At 30.9% G+C, this 23015-nt stretch overlaps 2 protein-coding genes across 2 annotated transcripts; both read right to left on the reverse strand.

Moving 5' to 3' along the window:
* Positions 1-6397: 6397 nt before the first annotated feature.
* LOC106636436 (lopap-like) lies at positions 6398-9885 on the reverse strand. The gene is made up of 5 exons (XM_089588705.1): positions 9651-9885; positions 9414-9536; positions 8949-9087; positions 8528-8608; positions 6398-7805 (listed from the first exon to the last, which is right to left on the reverse strand). The coding sequence occupies exons 2-5, from the start codon at positions 9534-9536 to the stop codon at positions 7018-7020; spliced, it is 1131 nt and encodes a 376-aa protein (XP_089444831.1). The 5' UTR covers positions 9651-9885; the 3' UTR covers positions 6398-7017.
* A 2920-nt stretch (positions 9886-12805) lies between these two features.
* LOC106636458 (apolipoprotein D) lies at positions 12806-21119 on the reverse strand. The gene is made up of 5 exons (XM_023392293.2): positions 20993-21119; positions 17068-17190; positions 16592-16718; positions 15347-15442; positions 12806-14022 (listed from the first exon to the last, which is right to left on the reverse strand). The coding sequence occupies exons 2-5, from the start codon at positions 17188-17190 to the stop codon at positions 13517-13519; spliced, it is 852 nt and encodes a 283-aa protein (XP_023248061.2). The 5' UTR covers positions 20993-21119; the 3' UTR covers positions 12806-13516.
* Positions 21120-23015: the final 1896 nt, after the last annotated feature.

The following is a 23015-nucleotide window of genomic DNA, read 5'->3' on the forward strand; positions in this document are numbered from 1 at the left end:
GATCGAAATTTGGGTTACTGCCACAAAGGCCGATCGATGAATGAATTGCTGAGTAAACTTCATTATATGCATGGCTGATGGCTTTATTAACTCGTCCAAACGATATTTTTAATATAGAACCGTCAATTAGAGATGAAAGAAATCAATAAAATGGCCGTACTCGTGTATGATAATTTTTTTTTTTTTTTTTTCTGTCTAAAGTTTTGTTTCGTCGTAAATGTTATTTCAAGAATAAATATGTCGTAACATACCATGTACGTGTAGATACCAGTGTTGTCAAAAAAATGTCAACAAAAACAAACACAAACTTCTTAATTGTTCGACAAGAATCAAAAATTCACTTAACAAGACCACTAGGGTCATAAGTTGAAAAATATGACAGTTAAAGTTGTAAAAATAATACGTATTAATATAAAATGCCAATACTACATTATATAATATAATACAATATTGTAGTATTTAAAAAAATGTTAACCAATTTTTCAACGCGATTTAATTTAAATAAAATAACATAACGAATCTAATGTATAAAACATATTATTTTAAGATGAGATGATAATTTACTCAGCTGACGATGCACGCGGCTGTGTATATTTTATATAATTTATTACCGGTGATTCTATTGTCAATATTCCTTTACCAGCTTCGAGAGGCTTCTTCTCAAAACGGGGGATTGCGCCTCCACGTGGTAACCGGCCTCCATCGGGCTGTTATTTGTCTAAATTACACTGTGCACACACGCGCATCGATGCTGATGCACATTAGGAACGGAGATAATGAGTATATATGACCAGGCGAGAGGAAACATGTCCATACATGCGTGACGAAAAGAAAAGAGTCGCGGGTGTTTCGTCACCCGCATGTTGGAAACGGACAAACGGGTATTGATAGTTTTGAGACGTGCGTTTTTGATACGCTGGAAAAATTTGGAAGGTGCCTACTTTTCGCGAAGACGTAGCGTATGATGAAGTGCAGTTTTAGGAATGATTGCTAAATCAATGTTATTTTGGATGCTATTGACCTTGAATATTATTATTATCTATTTTTTTTATTTTTGTTGTTATTGATTTGTCAGTAGTGCACTTTTAATTCAGAATTCGTAACGATGAGTATAACGTGGAGTATCAGTACTGGATTTACTGGGGAATTTTGAATTTATTACGGCTGAAAAAAAAAAAAATCGTGATTTGCAATGGTCGTACGTTTTTAGTCAAAAAATAAGTTTAAAACTGAATTTTAGGTGACTAGTTTAATTTCGTCTGGTTCGAAGATTCGTAAATTAAATATTAGCTGTAATCGCGCATGATTTTCGAGCCACACAATATGATTGTTGCCTCAATCGTCCTACCAACTTCTGCTAAAAAAAACTATAGAGTTAATAGGAGATAATTTCTCTAAATTTATAAATAATTTTTTTTGTACAACTCAAGTACTGCTTGAAAAATGTATAACTGTAATTAAATAAATAGTTGACTTGATAAATCAACTGTCTTTTTACATACTCATTTTCAATTTCTTTAGTCAAGTATATTAAAATACAAGACTTAATAAATGCATTTTATTGTCACTCCATACAAAAAAAATGATAAATTTCTTGTCAATGATTATAATTATATAGAAATAATTTTTACACTCTAAAAATTAGTTTATCTATTTGATAAATTTATTTTTTTATTTTTTTGACGTTTTATTTAGACAAAAGAATCTACCAATAAAATTTTCGATAAATCTAAATCGTATTTTTTTCGTAAGGGATGATCATACATCATCAAGTTAGCTAAGGAAAAGTCACTGATATGTCAAATCAGCGATGACAAAATGGTCTATTAATAATATCCCCCCGACTAATAATACACGCAACGACACATCGGAGGTACATAAACTGACACTGGCTGCCACCCCCCTTTCCTTGTGTCTCTCCAATGTGGGTCAATCATTCTCGATTAGCCCACTAGAGAGAACCTTGCCACTTGAACCTGGATCACTGCAGAGTCTAATGAATGTTTAACATTCTGGAAAAAAATTCCAGCTGCATGTGGGCCAACGAGCTCAATCACTTGTGTGCTTTTGTGGTGAAGACAGAATAATTTTATTACATTTTTCTTTTACGCAGTATATTTTTTATCTTAAATACTTAATTTTAAATCATCGTGGCTTTATTTTTCAATTTGTTTACTTTGGTAGTCAACACATTAATTGGGTACTTTAGAATCTTAAGTTTTTGCAATTTAATTGAAAAAATATACATTTAATAAATAAATACTCCGATCTGTTTGACTTTTGACTAGAAGGAAGTAAGTAAAAGTCAAGTTTTACAGGACAATTTTTTTTGTATTTGAAGTTAAAAATGTTCTACAGTTTACGGTGAAAATTATTAAAATATTTAAAACCCGGAAAGACTCAAAAGATCTCGAGTGCCAATATTTGCATACTCTCGATATGCCAAAAAGTTGCTCTTTCAAGCTAACAGAATTCCTTTGTTCTTCAACAAGGCTCCTAAATATTTATCACCGTAAAAATTATACACTTTAGCCACCAAAAATCGTTTGTTCTTGTTTACTAAACTTTGTTCATTAATAATGATGTTTTAAATTTTTTGTCTTTTAAAAAAAACAATTATCATTTTAGAAAACCAACAATTTAAACACTCGTATTTCTCGAAATAAAAGCTTTCACAGACTAAGGCATAATCAACTGTTAATTATTGAATACTTTAAAATATAATTTTTCTATAAAATTACCATGTACCACCATTAATATAAAAAAAATTTACTGTAATAGTTTAGTGATAAAAATTTATAAAAAAGTTTTTAATAAATTTTATAATCAATTCAAATATTTAAAATAATTAAAAATTTTCTTCGTTATATGTTTCTTCTTCTTTGAAAACATAATAAATTATTTTAAACGGTGAAAACATTTGATTATTAATATATTATAAGTAGTAATAAAAAGTTTGCCCTACATACATAATGCATTACATTGGAAAAATTCATAACGTACAGTAGTTAATATTATATCAAGTGACAATAATTAAAAAAAAAAAAAGCTGTTGAAAAGTAATTTTTATACAAATAAAGGAGATAATACAACACAAAATTATCTAGATTATCAAGATTGTCCATCTGTCTCTGCCGCATTTCATGAATAATAGATAAACATATATGTACACCACAATAAAAAAAAGTTTGGTCATAAAAAAGGATCCATAAAATGGGTTCACTTGACGAGTGAAGTAAAAGCAGTGTATGTATTAAATACTCACAGAAGATTTATAATCAACGACTGCATAGTTTGGCTGAGAAAATCTTTTGTTTTGTTTACGAGAATACAGATTGGTACATGTGTATACAAATATATACCTACAGCTGAGATGAACACCGAATGATACTCTGCCGACAGAATACGAATGAAACAATGGGTGATAGTACAAAACGAAAACGATGCCGTTTTTTCGTGGTGAATCATTTTTTTTTTTGCACGTGGAATTTTTTCGTAAGCAGCGAGATTAATATTTGGTATCGTTTTTAACATTTGAGGCGTACTTTTTCAACACTTGAAAAGATAATTTTTCGTTCCAAAATTCATAATCGTTTGCTGAAAAAATTTTTTTTATTTATCATTATTTGCAACGCATCATTTTGGAAATTTTTTTATAGTAGTTAAATCAATATTTTTTATACTAATTAAAATTTATATAGTAAAGTATTTGAAATCAAATATTTGGATATTTTCAAGCACTGTGACTATTTTTTTCTAAATTACTTTTGTTTCCAAAATACCATGCATTATTTTTATAGAAAACTTTTTTTAAGACCTGTGTTATAAGTCGTACTTTGAAAAAATTTTTTAGCATTAATAATGGATTACACTTAAAAACAATTTTGTTTCAAGAAAATAAAAAAAATGTTTGTGCCTAAATCTACAGCAATTTTAAATCAGTAATTTTGTTGACTTGTTCAGGTGGCTATAATTAGTGGTTTAATTATCTTATGCTAGTTAATAATGTCATAAATTACTGTGTAATTTTCTGTAGGTAACGGGTCAGATAAAATATATACAAAATTCGTGTATTTTTAACACATTAAAGCGGAAGTTATTATAGTTTCTTTGTAAAATTATTTAAATTAAAATTAAATTAGGATATCTAATTAGGTACAAATAAAAACCATGAAAAACAATCTTGCGTTTGTCTTATTTTTCAAATACATATAAACTAGACAACAATTGATATCAGCATTCGACACTTTTTTATTTTTGCATGAAGATGATTAGCCATGATCTGATGAAAAGCGCAATCATAACATCGAATATGACTTTAGACCAGTTTAGAGATTTTTCAATTATTCAGCAACTGGTGTACAGAAAATCTCGAGTCACGATCAGTATTGATGATATATCAAACTTTGATACTATTTTGACACTAAATCCGGTAAACGTATCCAACAAAACCTATAAATTAACGATTCCACTCGACCTCAAGCAGCTTGTGAAATGATAATTTTTTTATTAAATTAGTATCAGACACGAGCTGTCACAAAAGTAGGTATGTGATAAACATCAATAATAATCACTGAAACGTCTCAAGGAGGATACAGAACAAAACAAAAAAAAAATGGATGAACTGATCAAGTTTTTTTTCTCGCACACTCTTGTTAGTGCAGCTTTTTTCACAACAAAGACCCAAATGACCGAAAGCATTATTACGCAAGCCAAGGAAGGCTTGCACAACATAAACGGCCATTCAATCCTTGTATTGGGCAATTTCTCTGAAAAGACTTTTCTTCAAAGGCCCCAAAACGTTTGCATCTGAATAGAGACGAAACGTCCCATGTACATACCATGTACTCACACGCTTACGGTTTTTACGAAAGTTTTGACAGATGACGCGAGCCGCACATCGCGTGAAGGAAAAAAAAAAAAAAAAAAAAAACGTACATCTGCGTACCCACTCGAAGATGAATTGTACGCGCGATTCGCTGAGAGAGGAGAAGGCTGAGTCCTTGCCGCGAAGGAAAAAAAATGATGCGTGTTACAATAATGTTGGCCGAAACAGTTTCTCGCACAAAAGCTTTTCGAGCCGTTCAAAGTCGATGCACCCATGGCAAGATGTGAATTGCGACATTCCACGAGCAGGAAGGAAGGAGGGGGGGGGGAGAACCATGTCGAAAGATTCGCTAAAAAAAAAAAAAAAAGTAAAAAACGTATTTTTTTTTTTTTATATTGTAACCAACCATTATCTCTGTCGTGAGTCGTTTTCCCGGCTTGCGGAAAATAACCAGCCGTAAAGCGCTAGCCAGAAATAGCTCGCTCAAAAAATTATTAAATTTGAAGTGAAAAAAAAAAAATAATAAATGAAAGAAATAAAAAATCAAATCTTTACACAAAAACAAAAAAGAGGTAAAAAAAGCCGCTTACCTTCGACACTGCCGCGAACAACCGATGCGGGGGAAAGACTGTTGCCATCCACCCCTGAAGTCCCGCCGCCTCGCTACCTCACCCACTTTTACGCTCTACGCTCGCATAGGTGTACCATACGAGCTTAAAAATTTTTTATAGTAATAATGATAATTATTTTTATTTTAATGATAAAAAGTAAATAAAATAATAATTCATAAGAGTCACTACCTGTATTGTGCGCCCTTGAGTAAATTTACAATTAATGACACAAACTTGGCCAGAGAGCGTGTGCAGAGAGATCTGCGCGGCTGGGGAGCTTTGGCGCGCATATTATGTATACATATAGTTTTGGAAGAGAGGGCGAGAACTTTGGTTGTGTATATTGTATGGGGCTATACTGTACGTGCACATCGAGAAGCTTTTCTTGCACTTAGGATATATATGTATACATACGTATTGGGAGCTTCCGTTACTGCACTGCGCATTTCGGATACGATCCTCTCGGGAAGGGAGAAACGTGCGGTTGTCTTTAATTAATTTTTTTTTTTTGTTTTTTTTTGTTTCGAGGGTTGGGCTGTTGTTCAAGTGCAGAAGATTAAAGAGGAACGCTTGCAGCTCGTGAGCTTTTCTTTTGTTTGACTGATTAATGACTTTTGTACGGGGTACGTGGTAGGGACTACATTATGTCGAGGAGTTTTAATTGGATGATGCAGAGTTTCGACCGATTTTTTTTCCATTTTTTTTTTTTTTTTTTTTTTTTTCACCAGGGGTCTTTGAGTTGTTGGGATACACAGTTTTTATTTTTAGGGAAAAAAACAAAAAAAAACTACTTAAGGATTATTTTATGAAAGTACTTTAGAAATCAGAACAATGATTCAAATAAGTTAGTCATTATTGATGCCACGTAAGGTTTCGAGAAATGATGGCTCATCGTCAAGACAATAAAAACAATGTAAAAATAAATTAATTTAAAGCCGGTATATGAAGAAATGTGCATTTATTGACCACTTGAACATATATTTGCTAATACATTATTTAACTATGTTTTTGTACGAGATATTAAGCTATTGTAGTTTATTATACAATCATAAAGGTAAGTTGACATGTACTTTAATATATTTATACTTATTCTACGTAATGATCTTAACGATATTGTCTCATCAAACATAGTTAAAATCCATAAAAACATTTAAAAGGAGAACTTATACAATTTGCATCTGATATAATACCTTTAAAATAAAAAATAAATAAAAAAACTCATTCAACTTCGCTGAAGATAAGAAATAGTATGAGCTCAATGATACTTGCCTTAATGTAAAGTCAATTTAAAATTATTGTTATCATACAGATGATTTAATAAAAATGGATTAATACTAATTCGAAAAATTACTCTATTTCTGTAATTCTGTGGTAATTACTTCGCAAACTTACATAAAGCACAAAAAATAAAAAATAATTATATTACAAGTAAAACGTAGAATTGACATTTACTTTATTCGAGGTAGTATATGTGCGTTATCAAGAAGATTTGTTCTCTACTTTACCGTTATCTTCTTAATTGCTGGATACATTTTCATCTTCATTTTCATGGTCATCTTCCCCATTACTAGATGTATTTTAATTTTCATAGTCATCTTCTTCACCGTCAGATTCATTTTCATTTTCATAGTCATCTTCTTCACCGTCAGATTCATTTTCATTTTCATAGTCATCTTCTTCACCGACAGATTCATTTTCATTTTCATCGTCATTTTCTTCACCGTCAGATTCATTTTCATTTTCATCGTCATTTTCTTTATTGTTAGATTCATTTTCATTTTCATCGTCATTTTCTTTATTGTTAGATGAATCGTCATTGTCATCATCAGATTCTTTTTCTACTTTATTATTACCTTTTTCATTGTGAGATGAAATTTCACGTTCATCTTCAGATTCTTTATCTACTTTATTGTCATCTTCCTTTTTATGAGATGAAATTTTATTTTTATTGTCAGATTCGTTCTCCACTTCATTGTTGGATATATTTTCATTTTTGCCATGGAAGTCAGTAGCTCTTCCTCTGCGAAATTGATTTCTACCTTTGCCAGAGGTCTTCAGACCGAAAATGTGATTGATCCACTCCATGAAATTGTTGACGGTTTCATAGTCGATGGGGAAGTAATACACATTTTTCTTACAGTCGTCGTGAGAGATGTTACTTATTTCGGAAATATCAATGCCAAAGCTGGAAAATTTTTCATGGACTTTTTTGACGTATTTCTCGCCGAGGGTGGGCTTGCGCGACAGTACAGTCGCCGACCAGCGATGGACGGTGAAGAACATAAATGGTTTGTATTCTCGGCAGGTGAAAATGCCCGCGTAGTTCGCGTAATCCGTATCAATGACTTTGTGAGATGCGTGACCGTCTATAAGATGAATAATTGTTGTTAGATGCTTTTACATATTTATTTTTCAAAATTTACAATACGCAAGTAAGAAAGTGCGACTACACCTGCATTATTTATTTTTAGTGGAAAATTAGTTTTTTGATACTTTTGTTTAAAATAAAAGAATTTTTTTTTATTGCTTTGAAGCAAAAAGTAATTCAAAGTGTATAAATATTGTGCACAAAATTAAGATATGGAAATCTATTTATGTAAATCGATTAAAAATTGTACTGATTACCGTTTTTTTATAATATAATTAAACCTTTTTTTTTTGCATACATTGAGCCATTTCTCTATTTAGAATCGAACTTTTATCTTTTTAAAAAATTTTTCAAGTGTGTAAACTAACAGAAAAAAATGAATTTGGACTGATTGTACATTATTTTTTACTGTTCGTACGACAGTTTTTACCGTTACAAATAATAATTTTCATCGTAACTACAGTAATTTTTTTTTAATTAAAAAAAAAAAAATTGTACTACTAATTATTTCACTATTTTCTGGGAGTTTAATCTTGCGATTGCACAAAAGTTTATCGTGCCAAAAAAAATATTTTTTTATTGACGAATGACGAAATTTAACTTAATTATTTACATACAAAAAAGAGTTTCAAGTAAAATTATTACATGAGGATAAGGAACTTCATGATACGTATATGTACATAAATGTGCGTAACAGTTAAAATACGGAATTTTACTTACAAATAGGGAAGCGCTCCGTCATGTGGCTAGAATTTCTAGAACCTCTGAAATCAGTGTTCAAAGTACCCACGAAATGATACCCTGTAAAAAATAATACGAAATACCCGTAAAACATGTGTAGAGATAACAATAAAAAGTTTGTATGAGTATCAGTGGAAAAAAGGGAAGTATCACCAAAACAGTAACAAAACCAAAAAGCTCTTCTCAATAAAATTTCAATGAAAAATGGTGAAGTAAAAAATAAAAAAAATAATAAAAGAACAGTAAAAAAAAAAAAAAAAGAAATTTAAGCCCCGACCATTAACATTTTTGTGTTAATAAAAACTGTTTAACTATTGCACCATGAAACAACAGCATGTTATATGTAAAAATATTTTCAACCAAAACCCCATTATGATTTTTATGTGAGAGATTATTTTACCTATAACTGGTATGTGGCCGCTTTCTATGATGTTGTATTTTGATGGTGTGTGAGTTACACTGTAATTGTAAGTGACACAATTTTTCCTCACAGGAATCTTTGGCCACATCATCTGGACAGAATACCACTTTCCGAGAAACTACAAGAAATAATAATTTTTATGTTGTTTAAATGACATATTTTTGAATATTTTTTATACCAATGGTTGAGTAAAAAACAAGTCAGACTTTAGAAAAAATTACTTTAATTCATATTGAAACAGGCAGATTGTTCGAAGAATTTTTTCTCTTCAGCTTTGTATTTTTAGTGCTACGATTTTATTTGACAACAAAGTAAAACTCTTCTTGCTCTTAGGATCACATTTGGTTGCCACATTGCATAACTTGAGAAAAATTCTTTATTTCATTTGCTCTCTGAATCAAATTGGAATTCACAGTTTCAATTAATGAACAAAAAATTAATTACCTGACTCATCTGAAAGTCACCCATTTGCTTCACTTTTGGACAGTCACCCCAATGAACTACAGAGGCATCGGAAAAGGCCATGCACCCCAAAAGCACAATGAGACTTGGCGTTAACGACTTCATCTACGATTGACACAACAAAAATTAGGATAAGGTGTTAATTTATTACTTTATTCTTTGGCCTTCTTACAACAAAAAAAAAACAAAAAAATTTGCAAGATAATTTAATAAACTTACTTTTTCTGATTTCAGCTGGCCAGAACCAATCCGAAGTATACGGAAACTAAACAGTTGTAGGAGCAATGACAATAATTGTGAGAACAAAAAATAAAACTATCCGAAGGAAACAATCCGTAGTATTTCGGACACAACCGTAAAATGTCGACTGTAGCATCCACTGTAAATCATTTGAGTTTTTATACTAATGGTCACATACTGCACCCCCACTTTCTTTTGCTTTATACTAAACATCACTTTTGACGATTTCTGTAACTAAAGTACGTGAAACTTTCACTTGTCAGTTCACAACAAATGATAAAATTATTTGTTACAATGAATTCCAAGACAAAACAACTACAGTCACCCATGCAAGTTCAAAACAACTGTTGGAACTTTTCGCCCTAATGAGTTCTGAGAAAAGTACGATGGACATCCTTATCTAATTTTTCAGTTGATAACGAAGGTCAACAAATTTTCGTTCGATGTAATGCATGTACATTGTATAATGGTCACTATTATTCAACGCGAGATAAATCGCAGACTTTGAAATAAAAAAAATTTAGATGGTAAGCATGTTTTTTTTTTTTATTGTTGAAAATATTTTTGCCAGTGTTACGTACGATAGCATTATTCCCGCACCGAGAATCCCACGTAACACCAGTTTATTCTAAAATTTCAGTGTCCAGTATGTCGCATTATTCAGTTAAATTTCCTTTCTCCTGATAACGTTTACCACAACATGAGTCTTAATACGTGATTCACGATTCTCTTACAGTTTCTGCAGTATTAATGAGTGTTTGTTTTGTACAAAGACTAACTCTGCTGATATTTTAAAAATTTATATTGCAAATTGATAAAACATATGACAAGCAAAAATATTGTTTTGGTAAAGACCTTGTCTTTTTATAGAGATGATGTTGTAATTAGTAATGATTTAAATAATTTTTATACAACTCTTTTATATATTATAAAAACTAATGTCATCGATGAAACTTATAAAGTATGAAAAATGACAATAATTAGTAGAGAATCGTAATCAGTAAAACTATTTACATGACTTATGAACAAAATTAAAAAAACTTTTTGTTTAATGATTGATAAATAATTCTCGTGTTTGCAGTTTTTGAGATATTAATATAACTGAACGATACTTGTAACAACAAAATGGGTTGTAAAATAATGGATCCTTACATTTTTAAGTTTTATTTCATTTTTGCTAAATAATTGCGTGTAAGTTTGATGAGTTGCTAATTTCCTTTCATAATTATTATTAATGCAACATATTTTGCTCACGACATTACATTAAATAAAGCAAAAAGATTTACATTTATCACTGGTAAATAATATTTTAAATTTGAATGCAGTACCTATAAATTGCATAATTGTAATACGCATAAATGTAATACGAATGTCTAAAAGCGTGTACAATACTTTAAAACTTTTATCAATTTTAAGGACAATTATACAACTATTTTCAGTTATATTATTTAAAGAGATAATTATGCAAAAATATTTACATAGCTGTCGTCAAAATAAACGAAACTTGTTCCTTGGGTTATGGAACTTAAGGGTTACGAGATTTAAAAACTAATGAAGTTACCAGACTACAATGGCTTGAAACAAATATATATCCAATTTTATTTTATTTTATTTAAAAAAAAAAGTTTTTTAATAACCAAAATCTGTTACACATTGATTTTCTTAAGTGTCTTTGGTGATAAGAGGAGCTAATTTATTGATCCAAGGCTACACAGATGACGTGAATAAATCTTGTTGAAGTTGTTATTGTTTTCTTCGAAGAAAACCTATTATCTCAAGATTTACATATCAACAATAAGTCACAGTAATGTAGAAAGTGAAAAAGTCAATAATACACGAAGATAAAGGAGTCGTTATCTATCACCTTTGTAGTATTGAAAATTTAAGCGTCGGCAGTGCAAGGGATGTAAACATTTTCTAATAAGTACATATACTTATATGATACATTGAGCAAATTAGTCAGCCAACATTTGAAGGTGGGTTATGAGAACTTTGGACAGTAAGAAAAAGTCATGCCTAAACACAAACAATACTTGAAATTATTATAATATACTAATCGTGTTATTTTGGGAACTTAGAAGGCAAATGTAATTTTTAATACATTTTTCATGTTGCTTTGTGAGCCTGTATTTTGTACATTTTTCCTTTCAATGTACTAGAGCGTAGGCCTAAACTTTTTTTTTTATTTTACTTTACTCTTATATATTGCATTGAAAATATAGACGAATTGCTTCACCTTGTGCATTTTCTGTCTAAAAGTTCTGTGTATAAAAGTTTTTCTACGTGTGCAAAAAATATTGTAATAAAATTCAAAAAAGTGGTTAAAAAAAGAACGCTCTGATTTTGGTAATTTTTAAAATCACAACTCCAGTTTCTAGCCACTTAAATTATAAATTTCTAGAAACTGTTATGTTGTTTCAAAACACCAAAAACCGTTTAAAATGTTACTAAACTATGAAGCCTAAGAAATTCATTTACAGTATTTGTTGTATTATTTGATAGCTTTTATCTAAGCTGACTAATATCCACTGTTAGTATGTAATTTATTCATGTCGAAAAAAATGCAAACGATCAAAGTGTTATACCAAATGACGTTAAGTACAAAGTTTTTTTCAATAATTTGTTCTGTACAATAAAAGTTAAATTAAAAATCTTAATGGATCGTTTCAAAGTTAAAAGTTTTGTTGAAAGTTATATGTTAATATTATATATAATATTGGTTGTACACGAAGTTAGAGACCTTACACTCTAAACAAAACTCTACATATACTTTAAACCAAATAAAAATTTATCACTGAAATTCTATATTATCAAATGAAATTATTTTTTAAATTACTAACATTTCATTCTTCAAAGCGTAGTTTATTATTTTTTGGGATCTTGTTAAATAAATAAATTTTTTGAATTAACATGGATAAAAAAAATCTTAGTAATTGAATGAAATGTAAAAATTTTATAATTTTTATGACGCTATTTAGACTTGTTAAAAATATTTCTCTACAATGATTGTTAGCGTGAAATAATTTTTTTTTACGTTATATTCTATTAGGATATGTTAACATACATGTGAGAATTATACTCGATACGTTAGAAAGTAAGGATGAATTATAATAAATAAAAGTGCACGCCACATATTGCCACTTAGCAATTTATTTTTGTTCTTTGTTTTTGGTACACAATTGTAAGCAGTACATTATCTACTAATTTATTACACAATCATAAAATTGAGTTACAGAATGTGATTAAAAATGCACTTCAGTTTTTCTCACGTAGAAAGACACTCGTCGCAATCTCAAGACTGTCACGCCACACCTACAATCTACATGAGTATTTGAACTTTTCAAATAATAAAATATATAACATCCTACGACTGGTACACCTGGAAACGAAACGGAAAACATTCGGGATAGAAATATCGTCACGATTTAGAAAAAAAAAAAAAAAAAAAAAAAACATTCGTCACCCTAAAAGTTACCGTACTTCCTTCTCATACGATCTACAATTTGTTCGATTTTTGTTCATTTATTCGTTGCACAAAATTGCACGAGTAACGTTTTTGCCTACAACAAATGACGGTAAATTTCATTTTTAAGCTACAAAAAAATAAAAAAAATAAAAAATGATTTCAAAAAGCCAATATGCACAACCAATAGATTAAATCGTCTTACAGTAACGCAAAAGAATAAAAAATAACATCTATAGTATACTTTACACAGAAGAAAAAAAAAAAAAAGAAAAAAAAAGAAGTAAAACAATTTTGTTCTTAAAATGTATTTACATAAAAAAGGAGGTAGTGAGATATAGAGAGCAACACACATTGATGCACATAATATAAGTGGTCGAGCTTAAGGTATCCACTCGACCTCGTTGTTCTCAATCTTGCCGGCCGGCGATTTGGGTAGAGCCGGCAGATTGGTCGGGGCGTTGGGTCTGACGTTGCGCCTGTCCTCGTCGCTCTTGCTTGAGTCGTCGTCACCCTTGATCGAGTGGTAAGCCTTGCTGCCCTGGTTGCCGAGCCACTCGACGCCGTCACCGATTTTCTCGCCAGCCTTGCGCACAGCGTCACCTATGTTCTCGGCGGTGAAGGTGTGGGGATCGATGTTGATGTCGAGGCTGTTGTTTCCACGAGGGCAGTTTGTCTGGGGTATGATGCTCAGGTCGTAAGGGTCCACCCCAAAGCTGGCGAGCCGCCCGCGGGCCTTCTCTATGTAGGCCTTGTCGAGGTCGCGAGTGCGAGAGAGGATCGTGGCCGAGCGCCGGTGGGCGAACGCGAGTTTCTGGCAGGTGAAGATGCCTGCGTAGTTTTCATAGTCCGTGGCGAAGATCACGTGTGACGCGCTGCCGGCTACACCTGGAAGTTGAAAGTGGCCGTGAGAAAGTCAGTAGACAGACTACTGTATAACTTTTTTTTTTTTTTTTTTTTCAACTTGGTTAATGAACATATATATTTAGCTAACGGTATGTGATGCATTCTGTGTGTAAAAATATTTTTTTTTTTCATCACTTTTTTGTAAGTGCTTAACAAAACTTTTTGCAGTTAAAAACATTGTGTATAAGTTTTAAAGAAAAACAAATTTGAAAAAAAATTAGTCAAAGTATTTTCAATATTTTACAATAAACTTTTGTACATAAAATAATGCACTTGTCAGTGTGAAAAAAAATTTTGCTCAATATTATGTTGTAAATAGTAATGAATAACAAATTTTTTCAATTAAAAATACACTTCTTTAAGAAAAAAAAAATTTTTTTGAAAGTGTTTAGAAAACCCATGAAATTTTTGTGCCCAAATTAAAGATGTTATTAATTTTCCTAACAAACAATACGATAAATTAAACTTTGCTAGTTTGTCACGATTTTTAATAGACGATATTTTGTAAATTATTTGTTGAAATTTAAAAAAAACTCTTAACAATTAAAAATCTAAGAGTCGTAAGGTCTCATTTTATTGTTGATGATTTTTAATCATTAATTAAATTTTTTTTACTTGGAATAAATGAATCTTGGTCTGAAATAATTAGATTAAATAGATGAAACATCAAATATTCGTTTGCCCACTATACATAAGTTTCTCTTTGGTATTAAAAATAATCCGTTAATTCAAATAAACACACGAACACAATTTAACATAAAAATTAATCAAAATAACATTATGCATTAATCTTGTAAAAAAAAAAATTTTTTTTTTAATTACTACAAATGATTTTAGTAAGGGAAAGGAATTTACTTTTACCATCCATCTTAATTTTAATTTTAAAAAAATCACAATCAAGTATTAATAACGCATAACTGTACAGTTTTCAAGTATTTCTTCGAGAAGATTTTGAACCGTACAATATACCAACGACAATAACCCAAGTGATTTTCGTATTACACGTGTCCTTTATTCACACCGTGCCATACATACCACACGTATAATGTACTAATGAAGGCCACTTACATTTCAAAGGACATTTGAAAAGTGACTCTCGGTAAATCGTACAATCGTTTCGACGAATCAATTCACGTCTTACATGGGCGCACGTCAGACGCTATATACGTAAGTACTGATCAAGTGTATCTGATCAAAACGGCACATATATATTTTTTTCAACTCAAACAAGACGAATTATTATTTCTTTAAATTGAAAATTTTTCTCTGTAATGAACTGAAATTCAAGCAGATGTATTATACTCACTAAGAGGGAAGCGCACAGTCATGCGGGCGGACACGCTGGGATCCTCGACGCGCAAAGCTCCCGTGTAATGGTACTCGTGCTTCAGTGGCGTGAGACCTGAAATAAAAAAAATTAATATCAATAATAATAAAAGCACAACAAAAATAAGTAAATCAGCTACTACAATAAAATAGCGGTGATCTGTTAGTACAAGTGACGTATGGGAACGACGATGATACAGTCGTGTAATTCGTTCCACTTGACTCGAGTCGTAAACGCCTCGATTGAAAGAGAACTGGACCTGATGCTCATACATTGGGTGCATAATAGGGCTAAAGATATGCCCTGACCGTAGTGTCTCCTTGAAAAGTCGACAAACAGTCACAATCTTACCCAATACGTCATCTTTGGACTTACTCGATCGGTAATGGAATATTTTCAGAGATAATCAAGGGGATGTTAATAGCAGTGTAACAAATAATTAATTAAAATGGCTATATGTGTTTCTAAGTTAACGATTATTATTTCATTTTGAATTTTAACTTATTAACAATTTATACTTCATTTTGTTTGTTTAATTTAATTAAATTTGCAGGGTTTTGCTTCTCGCTCCTCTTGTTAGGATTTTCCAGGAGCACAGTTTTTATTTTCTTTCTAAATTTAAAAAATCAAAATTTAGGTAAAGTAATCTTAATAACAGTGTCAACAGTATTTTAATTCTTGCATTATAATAGCGTTAAAAAGTAATCAATAGATTTTTACGTTATCAGAAAAATTTAAAGAAACTTTACTTATTAACTACAACTGTGGAGTTAACTTTGCAACTTTTAATTATTAATTGGTAAAAATTTTATTTAGCTGTTATCTTCTTTATGATGCAAAAAAGGTAAATTCTAATTAAAAAACACTATTGTTAGAATAATTATTTTGGAGTAAACAAATAAAATTGAATGTGTATTTCGCACGTGAAATAAAAATTTTTCAAAATCTTTAAGAACTTTTTAAAGAAACAATTTATATTTTTTTGTTTTTTCGAATTTTAAATTGTTCTTTATAAAAATTATGTAAGGAACAAATTAAACATTTACTTATGTTTCTAGATTAATCCAGTCAAGACAAAAGTATCACTGCAAAAACTCATAACAAATGGTTGGTCGTTCTTGTTGAGAAAACAGTTTGTAATCAATATCTGAAGAAATTAAAAGCTGTCGAATGAAATTTTCAAAACATGACTATTTACCAGAAAATTTTTTTGTTAAATCTTACCCAAAAGTGTTATGTCCGAGTCTTGTGTAATAGTGTACTCGCCGGGCTCGTCGCCCCTCGTGTAATTGTATGTTATGCACTTGCTCGACGTCGATGTTTTCTGGATTACATACCAGATTCCAAGAAACTAAAAAAAAAAAAAATTGACAGGTTATTTTTAATTATTATTTTGACTCTTTCAATTGTTTGATAAAATTATACCACACACCTCTTGCTTTGAGAATATTAAACTCGCACATAATTGCAATTAAACCATTATAAAAAATACATAATGTCGTGCTTGATTGATTGATGACTTGATATGTAAAAAAATACACGTGCACAAAAATTGTTTTATAAAAGTGGAGATAAAAAATTTAATTAAACAAATTTTACCAAAAAAAAAAAAAAAAAAAAAAAAAAAACAATCGATGAAAATAAAAATGTTAAGTCAAATCAAATATTAACATCATATTCGTAAAAAGTAAACTAATTACCCTGTTCATCTGGAAACCAGATATTGGCTCGACAACAGGACAAGCGCCGAGATGGTAAGAATGAGCAGCGGCGAGGGCAACGCATCCCGCCAGTACGACGAGGCTCAGCATCCACAACTTCATCTGATCATTACATTTTATAAATTATAAATATTGATACTATTTTCTAAATTAGTTTATCGGTTCTTTTTTCAATCAAATAAGATTTAGATAGAATTTTTTTTTTCCTTAGACGGTACTCTGGACCTATTTATCAACAATTGGATGCGATGAATTGTAAAAAATTAACGATTAATATTCTTTCTCGTGATAAATATTTTAATATTCAAAACGAATCAAGAACTGATGTGTCTCTTATTATAAAGGCTAAAAACCACAAAACGTACATGATGTGCTTATTAAAAATAGTTATTTGATACAGAGCATGTTGACATTGCCGTAAATCAATTACTACAACCTTCGTGAGATTATTTTACTTCATTTTCTTTCTTCTTCACATATATTTTTTTGTACATTTATTTATTACATTTGTTTATTTTCGTTTATCAAAATAATCATGTGTTACACTTGTTACATTTATTATGTTTTGATTTATACTTTAATTTTTTATCTCTATACTGTCCTTGTTTTTAACAATGTAATCTATATCACGTCGAAAAACAACATGGAAAATGTTTGATTACTTTCCTTTTGTTTGCATGTTTCCTGTGATTAATTAACATCATCAATTATCTTCAATACAATGGGGTTACTGGCCATATAAAATAATACGAGTTTATCGACATAACATTGATAAGTTCCTTTTTTTTAAATTTCATTTGCATTGAGTCTCATGGAAAAAGTTATTTCAGTATTCTTCACACATCACTGTAAACACATTTTTTAATTAGTACTAAGATTTTCAAATAATTTTGATCTTGATGAGAAACGTTGAACTTTTTTTACATTGAAAAGTTTGATTTTATCACTTTTATAAAAAGTAATGTAATAAGTACAAAACAATAAAATTAAAGTGATTGGCGATTTCGCATAAAAATATAAAATAAGTCGTAGTGTAAAAACTTTTGATTTTTGCACTTTTAATTAATGTTTGTATTGTTTGTAAGAAACTCTATTAGTATTTGGCGTATTCATCATCACGTTGTCGAATAGTGGATATCTATAATTTTATGTATAATATTTTTTGAAATCTCTCAAAAACGATATTTTGAATTCGCGTAAATTAATTCCAACTTATTTTTTAAGCTTAGTAGGATTTTTTTTTCACTTAACCTCGGCAAATTGCAGCCCATCAATTATCGAGCCATGGATGTAAAAAACCAAGTGCAAATGTTGATGGATGGAAATTTTTTTCAAGAGCACAAAGTATCAACACGTACTACTTTTCTTTTTCTTTTTCTCTGTTCCTTTAAAACTAATGTTTATGCAAGTTTTTTTTAGGTTTCGATCAAATAAAGTTTGTATTTTTCAACAGAACGAACTTGTCTGCATATATTAACGCATCGTTATTTTATTTTATTTTTTAATTTTTTTTTATTTTTAAGTCAGTCACTGCCAACATCTTTAAGTAGGACTGTTTTAATCATAAAATCCCGAATCGCTGCACTTGAAAAATCATTGAAAAACAAAAAGTTCGTAGTGTATTTACGCAGCGCAGGACGGAAATTAAAAGTGACGACGCGATGAGTCACATATAATTATAAAAGCCGTCATAACTTCCGTACGCGTACACATGCACGTATAATAGGTATTATCTCCCTTTTGCCTTGCAAAAAGGAAACAGTTGCAATTGAGGCTTGTGAGCTTCGCGAGTCACGAGATAAGTACAAAAGAGCATTTGTCTCGAAATCCGATTACGTGTGTGTGCGCATGAACATTTCCACGAAAAACTATTTTTTACAAAATGGCAATGGAAAAGTAACACCTTGTACGTACACACACTTACGTGCAAGCCTCATCTGACATGTAAAGAAAAAAAAAAATTTTACTCATGCAAAATCCAAACGCCTCGTCGGATTTTGTACTATTCTTAAATAGGACGACAAAGAGGGCTCGGGCATAATTTTACTCCACGCACTTACTATACACTACATAATCGCGCAACAGAATCTTTCGCAAACTTTTCTCATGATTATGGATCTTTGTATGGCGTGGCTAACGAGGTCAACAAACTTACGATTAAGGGAAAAAAAAGAAACATTTTATACAATGAAAAGAGAAAAAAAATATATAAGGTCAACCGATTTGGTCTATTTCATTTCATAGCGTCATAAACTTGAGTAGGATGGAAACGCACTTTTTCGTTCCCGATTAATCCAGCCATCACGTACATCGTGTCATGTACTTGTTGCCGATCGGGTTCCATGTATATGTTTAATGAGGAAAAGGGAAGGGGGTTCAAGTTGAACAAGCCGCAATTTGCGACCCTGCTCGCGTGTGTTTGTGTGTATACATTGTGCGAAATGATTCATCGGAGCTACGTCTCTCCTTGAAAGAGTATAATACCGAGCGAAGACCCCAGCTCGATTCTGGTTTTTTTTTTTTTTTTTTCATTTTCCCTCTACCACGAGCTGTTTTCATAATTTACTGTTCAACTTTTGGGTGTGAACTTTTTTTTTTGAAAAAGCAACAAAAATAATTTTGACGAAACATTTTTAATAAAAAACAAAGAAAAATAATATTCAAGACAAATAATACATGGAATTTTTATAAAAATATTTAAACAAAGAGTATTCAAAAAATTATCCATCCCCTAGCCCAGCTAGGTCCAAGGGTCATGAAGAAGTAATCTTGATGGCATCGTTTTTATCGTTCCAAATTTATTGTCCCATTTTAGTTGATTAAAAAAAAATTGTTAATTAAACACGATTTAAGTAATTGTTTCGGGCGAAAAGCGCATTACGTAAGTCGTGCATAATTTACCTTTTTGTTTGTGTAAAATCACATTTTTCGTACAAACTCTCAATCGCGTCTTTTTATATTCGAGAAACTCTTAGCTTCCAAATTCATCAGCTGATCGGTACGAGCCATAAAATCGTACAGGAGATGATAGCGTAACAAAAACGTATAACTCTGATGAATGAGGACACAATTATCTTTTGAGAGCAACGTATGTGTGCGCGCAATAGCTGCAATCGCTCGCATCGTGAATCTCGGTAATTTTTTTTTTTTTTTTTTTTTCTTTTTTTTTTATATCAGTACGCGCGTAAGTGTATATTCATTATCGACCATAGTTTTATCATACTGACCCTTGCTTACTAGCATTTTTGCGCGAAAAGCGCGATTGCGCCGATCTTAGCTTATACCCGAGCGTATTATGCGCTGTGACATTAATGTTTATAATACGTTCTATAATTACCATAGAAGACTTATGTTTTTCTTTGCTCAACTGGACGTTTGCAGTTTTTTTTTTTTTTTTTTTTTTAATTCCCCCCCACGCGATGAGAGAAGATATCGCGAAGCGTTGACGCAATGTGAGCGAGTTCTCGTGTTTTTTAGACATGGAATAGAGATTTTTTGCTTTCTAGCTTTTTTCAAGCGCTTTTTTAAACTTTAAACGAAATTTTTCCTACGGTTTAACTTGCACAGAGTTACAAAAATTTGTTCCTGCTATTTCTCGTAAAATAGTCACAATTTCAAATAAATAAAACAATGGATAAACTCATTAGTACTTAAATAAATCGTTCGTCAAGAAGAAAAAAAATTCTTTTTCGATTTTCTCCACAGCCAAACGATGCGTGGGTAATTTTACTATCCCAGAGCGTATTGGAAAAGAAAAAAAAAAGCCTGAACAAAGACTCCCACTGCGCGCATAGCACCAGAAAAAATTCCCTTGCATCAAAAAAATAAAAAAATAAAAAAATGGCACAACCAACAAATACGAATGAAAAATAGTAATGGAAAAAAAATAAAGGGTAAGACTCACTTTTTTAATTATCCGTGATCCAAGAAGATCGGCAAGAGTAAACAAACAATGAAAACGACTGGATTAAAATCTCACGACTTCTGGGCTCTCCCGGACTCGTGAGCACACTGCCAACAGCATCTGTGATGTATCTGGGCTTTTATATACGGCCGCCCCTGCTCTCTCGGTCTTTCACATTCCACTGGCGAGTGCGAGTGTGTATATATACATGGGCATTTATGCGAGAAAAAGAAACGAGATGATATGCCAACGACGAGCTGAAGATCAAGTTTTTGTATAAGTACTTGCGTATACGTGCAGGGTATGCGTGATGACGCTCCATCGCCGCTGAAATGTTCAACTATTATTGTGTGTGGTTTTTTTTACCATTACTGATGCTGAAAACTTAATTTTTTTGCTAACGGGCAATTGATGAAGCTTCGAAATTCGTGGATGTACTTACCTTGTACTGTAATATAACAGAAAATAATTTTAAAATGTGTTTATTAGCTTGAAAATATCCATTAATTTGAAAAAATTATTTTAATCACTACTGAACATATGATTTTTATTTCACAAAAAGAAAGTCTTAAAATACGTGAATAAACTTAGCCGATGGTTTTCAATGTACGTATAAAAACGTTTAAAAAAAATGTTTTTCATCCTGAAATTTTTTTTTTTTTAAGACAGTGCTATTTAAACTATGATGGCCTAAATTATTTTTGTGCTTAAAAAGAACATTTAACACAATAACTATTTTACCTTGTATATTTTACACTTACCCATAAGACTGTAAGAAAAACTTTTCTCTATTATTGTAGAGCTGTTATCTTGTACCTCCTCCACTAGAAAGAGAATCTTACCTGCATTACAGCTATCTAGTACCTTTGGGCATATTTTATTTTATTGCCCCCAAATTTCCCTTTTCCATGAGAAACCGGATGCGCCAAATGTCCAAGCATACATGGATGACCCTATGAAAAATTTTGAGAGCTTAACAAAACTGGCACAAGCAGTAGATGTTCTGCCCATACATCATACGAGATACTTAGTAGGATAACAATAAAAAATCAATGTAGATTATTTCGGAATAAAATATTTTACGAAATCTAAGTGATAAGTATTTTTTTAAATGTCCGTAGAACCAGTTTTTTGTTTTTTCTTTTTTTTTTTTTTTTTTTTGTTAAAAATTTTAAATATATAATTTTTGGAAAAACGAGAAAAAATAGCATTTAAAAAGTTGAAAAAAATGGGCACAATTATCACAGAAATTGGTTCCGGTCTCAAGTCGTAATTATAATTAATCTTTAACTTTAAATAAAATGCAATAAAAAAATTAATATAACTTCACCAAAAAAACAACACAATCCCCAGAAAATGTAAAAGTGACGAACGGAGTTTATAAATGGCAGCACGGAAAATAAGATCAACAGCATATGTGTATATATTATTATGTACTCACTTCAAAAATGTTTTCAAATTTTTTATCCTTCGTATTAATTAACGTATACGTTAACGTAACTTTGCAATGTACCAATCATATAAGTTAACTGTTTATTGGAACTATAAAGTTAAAGGGCTGTGCTTCCATGAGTTAATGGTAAAAAGTCTAATGTGTTGTAATTTTGTAAATATGGTCGATTTTATAAGGCATATAATATAAGTAAAATATTTATACTTTTGAAGGTCGATTGTTACATAAAAAATATATTGAAAACTTGCCGCAAATATAACAAACGACGTTAACTTTTTATTTAATAATAACACAATAAGTTGCGGCTGGTTTATAATTAATTTTATGGCTCTACTGTAAGTAGTATTAATAATTATTTGGATCAGCGCCATCTAGCGGTCTTTATTTTTTGGCCAAAAGTGGCTCCTAAAATTCTGAATCAGAGCAGTCAGGATTAGAGCCATTTTATCAATTATAAACCAGCCGCAACTAATTATATAGTTATAAAATAAAAAAATAACAATACCTGTGTTTTTGGCGGCAAGTTAACAATCTATTTTCTACCAAAAATTGACCTCCTGCGTATTTATA

The sequence above is a fragment of the Copidosoma floridanum genome, unplaced genomic scaffold (genome assembly GCF_036245765.1).
Source record: "Copidosoma floridanum isolate Cflo_tuat_1 unplaced genomic scaffold, Cflo_Japanese_pri ptg000007l, whole genome shotgun sequence".
Classification (NCBI taxonomy): Eukaryota; Metazoa; Arthropoda; class Insecta; order Hymenoptera; family Encyrtidae; genus Copidosoma; species Copidosoma floridanum.

Excerpts from the sequence above, each read along its gene's own strand:
- LOC106636436 (XM_089588705.1), bottom strand. The coding sequence starts at position 9,536 with ATGAAGTCGTTAACGCCAAGTCTCATTGTGCTTTTGGGGTGCATGGCC. Across the intron at positions 9,088-9,413 it reads GTGACTTTCAGATGAGTCAG|TTTCTCGGAAAGTGGTATTC; the intron begins GTAATTAATTTT and ends TATTTCTTGTAG. Across the intron at positions 7,806-8,527 it reads GACGGAGCGCTTCCCTATTT|ACGGTCACGCATCTCACAAA; the intron begins GTAAGTAAAATT and ends TTCATCTTATAG.
- LOC106636458 (XM_023392293.2), bottom strand. The coding sequence starts at position 17,190 with ATGAAGTTGTGGATGCTGAGCCTCGTCGTACTGGCGGGATGCGTTGCC. Across the intron at positions 16,719-17,067 it reads CTGGTTTCCAGATGAACAGG|TTTCTTGGAATCTGGTATGT; the intron begins GTAATTAGTTTA and ends TTTTTTTTTTAG. Across the intron at positions 15,443-16,591 it reads CTCGGACATAACACTTTTGG|GTCTCACGCCACTGAAGCAC; the intron begins GTAAGATTTAAC and ends TTTTTATTTCAG.